The 7,098-nt window shown below is 39.2% G+C and overlaps 1 protein-coding gene across 2 annotated transcripts; it reads right to left on the bottom strand.

The window, feature by feature from the left end:
* Positions 1-439: 439 nt before the first annotated feature.
* Positions 440-7,040, bottom strand: rnft1 (ring finger protein, transmembrane 1). Of its 2 annotated transcripts, none has more exons than XM_023267430.3 (9): positions 6,872-7,040; positions 4,694-5,157; positions 4,535-4,611; positions 4,352-4,452; positions 2,633-2,786; positions 2,373-2,531; positions 2,189-2,254; positions 2,001-2,102; positions 440-1,532 (listed from the first exon to the last, which is right to left on the bottom strand). In XM_023267430.3, exons 1-9 carry the CDS (start codon positions 6,895-6,897, stop codon positions 1,398-1,400), a joined length of 1,284 nt encoding a protein of 427 aa, XP_023123198.2. In that variant the 5' UTR covers positions 6,898-7,040; the 3' UTR covers positions 440-1,397. The 2 variants fall into 2 exon arrangements, with proteins under 2 accessions (XP_023123198.2, XP_023123201.2); XM_023267433.3 differs by having other exon boundaries at positions 4,694-5,044; positions 6,872-7,026.
* Between the last annotated feature and the right edge of the window lie 58 nt (positions 7,041-7,098).

Below are 7,098 nucleotides of genomic sequence, written 5' to 3'. Positions count from 1 at the left end.
TGTAACTCTACACTGTTTCCTCTCTCCACCCAGTCCTCACTTAGAGCAGCTCCAGCACACCAGCTCCCCATGACTCTGCTAAAACATTTAGAAATTATAATATTGAAATAATTCAGTCATAGAATTTTAAGGTAAAAACCAATTCTTTAGAGTAATATGGAAAGTTCAAAAATACAAATTGACTGGACTACTTCCTTAGGTTTGTGACGTATGAAAACATTTAAGTCTGAATCTGTGGTTCTAAAAATCTAATTGGTACAATGCACTTCAAAGTGGGAGGGTTTCGGCATGGCATTAACTTGTTTTACTAAGGATTTGTTTTCTGATATTGAAATGTCAACAAGTGAAAAAAAAACTTGATTTTCTCCAGAGGGAGTAATTTCTTAGCTGCTCAGTAGGCAAATGTTCCCATTTTGCCACATAAATTAACAGTCACAACTCAAATCTAAATGTAGATCTTTATTCAGATAGTTTATGGATCTAAATGGATAAAAATAACAGTGAAATGATTTTCATACATAAAATAGACTTTTCTCCCGGTCTTTGGTTTTAACAAAAATGAGGCTATGTCACCCCCATAGAAAAATAATTTATGTGTAAATCAATCTCACAAGCTCAGTTGCATTGTTTTCACTAGTCATGAAAAATACAGTCCAAAAAAGCTGAAAGAAGAGGGCAAACATCCATTCTTTAGCCTGCCATGTCCATCTTCATGTCACCATACTGTGCTTCCTAAAAGCTTTTGCAGTGTGTCAGCCTTCCACTCATTTATTTTCAAACTGAACAATACATCTGAATCAACATTTTGCAAGCACTGACTCCTGAGCAGAGGTATGCAGCTGCTGGCTTCTACACATTTATTGTTACAAATCAAAAAGGTTGCATCCACGATTTTAAAAATGCTCGATAAGGGGTTCACATTGTTGCAAGTTTTTTTTGTCAAAAGAATGATAAAGGAAAAAGGTTTAAAATACTTTTTATATAATTCTTTCATGTTCCCATATTTACAAGTAAAAGAAACTGAGGACGAAGAAGAAGTATTTTATGTCCCATCAAAAAAGTTTAAAGATTTAATGTGAACAAAGGCAACACAACACAAAAAGAAACAACTTGAAATAGGAAAATCAAAAAATACTTGAGGGTATGAAAATAATCAACTTTCAGTTGTCTGTGAGAGGGACAGGTAGGGATGTACTGGAACATGAGCCAGAAACAGACCCACTGAAGGTGCAAGTCGTGTGTCTTTACTGACCTCGACCTGCAGGGAGCCCAGCCCTTAGCTGACTAATGAAACAGTGTGTATGACATTACTTGTCAGTGGGGTTTGACAGCCATGGAAAGCCACATATTGCATACAAGCTAATACCAATTCTCCCCCCTCTCCCGTGCCTCAGAAATCAATAAATCTGCAGGTGTGGAGATGTGGCACCATCCCTCCATTTGTAAACCTTCTCTGTGATCACTGTGCGGCAGAGGGGGCAGCTCTTCTCCCGGTTAAACCACAGAGCGATGCATTCGTCACAGAATATGTGCTGCAAAGATGAGATGTAAAAGCATATCAGCATGTCTTGTACTTACATTATATAAAGAGAGCTAAAGAACTGAACAAATGAGATGTTAGTTTCTCTCTACATTTGCATGCAAAATTATTCAACCCATCTGACATTTGTGACATTCTGGTAAAATGAGCCAATGAGGCAATGAATGTTGGAATCATCAGAGAAGAGGTGAATCTTGATTTCTACAAAAAAAAAAATAACTGAATGAAACAGATCCAATGAGATGAAGAAAGACATGGGTTATAATTACAGAAACAAAAAGTAAAGGTGATGAAAAAGAAAACCATAGGTCTAAAAAGTAAAAAAAAAATTCATCATTTAGATTTTTAATATTCAGAATACTTCTAGTTGTCTCTTTGAAGTAGTACTTCTTCTACTCAATGAATGAGGGTAAACACTTGTACAGCATGCAGGATCTTTAGTGAACACTTGTGGTTTTACCTGACAGAGCAAAACCCGAGGCTCCCTGTACTCTCCCTGACAGATGGGGCAGACATCTCCTGCCTCGCTGCACTGGCTCCTTGTGGCTGCTGTGCCTGTATGCTGAGAAATGAAAACAAAAAAAAACTTCAATAAAGGTGAACAGTCTGAATATTTACTGTTTTACTAAGATGCTGTTTAGCACTTACCTCTCCAATTAGAAATATCCTCACAGTTTTCAGTAAAGCTGTCCACTGTCCGTACAATCCTAAAAGCTGAAATGGGAGTAAAAGAACAAAAAATAAGTAAATTCACGTTATCTGTCAACATCGAAAAAGGTTTTCAACAGTCCTACAACAAAAATCTATTCCCCGTTACTCTGTGGGACTGCACCTTCAGTATGAGGTAGAGCAAAGCCAGCAGGACCCCCAGTGTAAGTCCAGTGGCACCGTCAGCCTCCTGGTAGGTGACCAGGTAGCGGAACCACAGTGGAACAGGTGCTGTGGCCTGGTGGACCTGACCCAGCTCCTCAGTCAGCATCAGCCACCGGCCCTGCAGACATAAACAAAGTTCACTTTCCGAGCCAGAACCCCCAATGCATACACAATGTTTTTCTGGATAAAGCCTCCCATGAACAAATCCACTAGTCTTACCTGGGTTCTGTACGTCACCAGCGAAGAGGGCAGCAGCAGAATAAGGCACTTAATTCCCATAAAGAGGAACTTTATGATGAAATTGGTGACGCCAACTGCCCAAAGAATCTCCCAGAAACCCAGCGACTCAATGGTTGGACTGAAGAAGATGAGGCTAGAAGGAGGTTAACATTTAGGTTAAGTGGTGCAATCCTGGGTTAGCTATTTTCTAGACTATAGTACAGGGGCTTGTTCCTTGAAGCACACTAAGAAAAGTGGGGTTTAAAGTCCAACACCTGCCTAAAATGAAACTAACAAATCTTTCGGGGTTAAAGCAGTTCCAAAAAGGTCATTCAAGGGGTAATACAGGCTCAAGAAGTCAAGATAATTACATGTGTGCACTTTTCTTAAGCAGCCCGAGAGGTCGAACATTGGTTCAAATTGATCCAGCATGGAAATCAATTACCAGGGCTCCAGACTAACTTTTTCCACTGGTTGCACTGATGTGACAAATTTCCTCATTTTGTCGCACCTCCCACCTTGTCACAAGCAAAACACATCACTTGCATTTTCTTATCGATACACACTACAATTCATCAAATTTCCCTAAATGCCTCACATTGCAGGCTCCTGTAGCTCCTGCTTGGTAGCTGCAGTGCTCAGACAGGTGTTTGACCAAAAATTACTTAGAAACCGAGATATTTTTTCTACATGTGCTCTTTTGTATGAGCAGAAACAACAGTGCATGAAGGTGCACTCCCCATTCCACAAGAAGACTGCATTTTTAAGCGTAAATATCGCAGTACACAGAAGTTATAAAAGTGCTACTTTCCACGACTCTGGGTAACACAGTAGCTGCCTGTGCTGGTTAGAGCAACACAAATACAGCTTAATGATTATCATGCACTAGCACAATGCAACCACTTGAAATTTTAACTCGCACACTCTCAAAAAAGGTCGCAAATACGACCATTTTGGTTGCAGTCTGGAGCTCTGAGTATGGTACCAAGAGAGCAGCCATGTCCACAACAATATTACAGTATTACAAATATATGAAAAATTCAAACATCTAATAACCAAGAAAGTCATACAGCTGCCATAAACAAAACCAGGGAGAATGGCTGCAAGAAACTGCCGATCGATTGAATGTGAGTGGCAACTAGTTCCAATATAATAAAATATTTTCATAGACGCTGAATAAATACAGCTACAGGGGAGTTTGGCTTCTCTTAATAGGACATAAGCTCCCCTAGAAAGAAGATTTGTGAATTGCTGAGGTAGTCTATTAAACTCTGACAATATGCTACAATATAACGCATAATTCTTTTTCTTTAAAAAAAAAAAATCCTGGGCACAACACATCACATCACAACACATTCAGTCGGTAAGAAAAGAAAACCTGTAGGTAGCTCGTCGGAGTCAGAAATAATGTCTTGGCTTTCCCAAGATTTTACTACTGTTGGTTAAGCAACAACTCAGACTGACGGTTGGCCCACGTTAGCTTTCCAGCATGAGTTCAGAATTTTCTTTATGGACTCCAAACAACTGACAAAAAGGCCAATCAGCCTGACTTAATTGTTAACATCACTTTATGGAAAAGGCTCCAGGTGGGCAGCATAAACCTGGACTGATCTATATCAAAGAGGATTTCAGTGTCACCAGAAAAGAAACAGTTCTCATGTCAATGTTTAATTTAATGTCAAAAGGATAATTCATGCGACTTGGATGATACAGACTTACCAATGGTAAAGTGTCTCAGTGAAAAAGGTGTAGTAAAGCAGGAGGGTGGAAGAGATGAGGAAGAGTAGCAGCCATATGCACTGCAGCTTTGAGTGTCGATCCTGAGGGTGCACACAAGAAAAGCACATTATGGGAATCAATCAAATGAATCATGAATCAGTGTAATTTTAGTTCTTGACTTACCTGAAGAAAGACTTGAGTTTGAATGTTTTTATTCACATATAAAAAAGTTGTGAAGAGGCCAACCCCAACAGCTAAACCTGGTAAATGAAGAGAAAGATTAGGGCATGTCGTCTGGTGTTCAGAGATCACAATAATGCTGCTTGCTTAACTCCTCCTCACCAAGAGCATGCTGGAGGACCAGTTTAGCACACAGTATGACGAGGAAAGGAAGGCTCTTCTGGAGCCAGCGGAACAGACAGCGCAGCTCAGACAGGGAGGTGCTGGGTTCTCCAGAGTCCACATCAGAGTCAGGCGGGTCAAGCTCCGGCTCTGAATTGGAGTGGTGCTGCGCCCGATTATGTCCATGTGAATGTGAATGGGAGTGGCTGTGGGAGTTGACTCTGGATCTCCTGGATGATGCACCTCCACTCGACTCCCCAGGGCCGCCAGTCATGGGTACCCGCACCTCACCGCTCTCAGGGCCGGCGGCAGCAGCAGCAGCAGTAGTGACTGGTGCCCTGGTGAGAAGCTCTGGTTGCAGAGTCAGGGATAAACCATTTCCTGCTTGATCATCACGTTCACTTGAATTAGGCTGCATTACTCTAGGAGGCTCCCTCAGTTTTAGTGCTCTTCTGGAATCACTCCTATCACACAAAAGAAAGACTGTAGTGTCCAGCACCAATTGTGTCATCTTTAACTGTGACCCATCCTTTGAATCCCAGGTGACAAACATCTTGAGAAATGCATTTTACCTGCATGCAAACTTTCCTGTCTAAGGAAAACACTAAAGACCTACTCATGCTTGTATTTCTAGCAGACTTGACTATTGTAATGGTCTGTTCTCTGGCCTTCCATTGAAATATTTAAACAAGATTCAGATTATTCAAAAATGCAGCAGCTTGTCTTCTCATGAAATGTAAATGTACAGAGCATATTATTCTGCTTTAAGGGTTTTCATTGGCTCCCAGTTTGTTTGAGAATTCAATTGAAGACTTTGCATTTAGTTTTGACTGCTTTTTTGGCTGTTTATCTGACATTGATCTGATGGTTTTTGTTAACTGATGTGAACCCGAATCTTTTAGGATTACAACTTCACAAATAGAATCCTAATGGATTCCTATAAATTTCTCCAAATTCTATAAGGCAAACTATGCACTTTATAGAGACCGTGTCAGGCTCAATAAGAACTTTCACAGTACTATTGGAAATGTGTTTTTTTTTCTACTTTAATTTTCACAGATGTATGGGAAATGTTTGCATTTTAACAGTCATATAGGAAATATATTATTTTCAGCTGCATCTTACATTACTGTCAAAACTCCTTAAAAATGTTTTTATATCTCAATTATTATTTAAATTATTGTCTCAATAGTTTTTGAAAATCTAACTGTAGTTGCACCAAAGATGGCACATAATTTATTCAGTTCTCTACATTTTAAAAATTGTACAACACAGTTACTCAACTTTATAAATCCTACCTTACAGTTATTTACATGATCACAAAATGTTTATCATAAAACATATTAAAAATCTAATTTTCACAATAAAACAACACACACACACACACACACACACACACACACACACACACACAAATGTCAACAGCTAAAGTCCTCTATTTAAAAAACAAAACAAAATAATATTTCTATAGAGATCCCACAAACATGGCCTTTAACAATTCAACAAAGATTACTTAATCATGGTGTTTAGGAAGATATTTGGAACTGGGACTAAATGTACTTGCACAGAATTTGTGGTTCCTTTATTTGTATAGAAGAAGGTTAAGATTTTAGAGATTGAAAGGTATGCTTGTGTTAATACTAATACAAGTTACACAAAAGTTAATATATCACAATGCAGGTTAAAATCCAATGATCTACCTCAGTAATGTTTGACTGTAATGACACATAACAGGTAACTGACAAACTGTAAAGCAGGGTTGTATTTCAAGATTGCAATTATCCTTGGACAGACAGTTCACACGAAACAAATTCAGTCATTGTGGTCATTTTCTGACAGACATCATGTCCAGGTCTCCTTCCTCACAGCACTTTGTGGCACAGATTTAACTGTGAATACTTGTTTGCTAGCTGAAGTGTAGTTTGCTAACTGAAATTGACTAACTGTCAAAACGCAAACTAAATTTAAAAGATGTACTTATTCTAAGCACCTTTTTGCCAAAATATTTCACGTTAGCAGTCAATTACATTAGTCATTTTCATTCAGTAAAGCCAAGAGTAGCTGACAGAGACAGATAACAGCCAGCTGATCGCCTCCTACACAGTTAGCCGATAGCATTAGCAGCTAACAGATGTTTTCTATTAGGCGAAACTATCCGTTGCTAAAGCTTCAGCTCACCTGTCATTCTGCACCCGGAGTTTCATTGTAGGCTCTTGGTCCCCATCTAGTATAAAAGCCAAGACACCAAACGAAATGAAAAGTAAACCAAAAATAAAACTAAGCGGTTAGCTTTCAGGCTAAGCCATAAGCAGCTTGTTCAGACATCTTGACGTTGTTTACGACGGTAGGCGTCGCAAATTTCTTCTGTTGGATTTTTACGGCTAAGCGTCTGTAAACTGCTGCAA

Source organism: Amphiprion ocellaris, chromosome 14 (genome assembly GCF_022539595.1).
Source record: "Amphiprion ocellaris isolate individual 3 ecotype Okinawa chromosome 14, ASM2253959v1, whole genome shotgun sequence".
NCBI lineage: Eukaryota > Metazoa > Chordata > Actinopteri > Pomacentridae > Amphiprion > Amphiprion ocellaris.
This window is presented reverse-complemented; position numbering and strand designations above follow the sequence as displayed.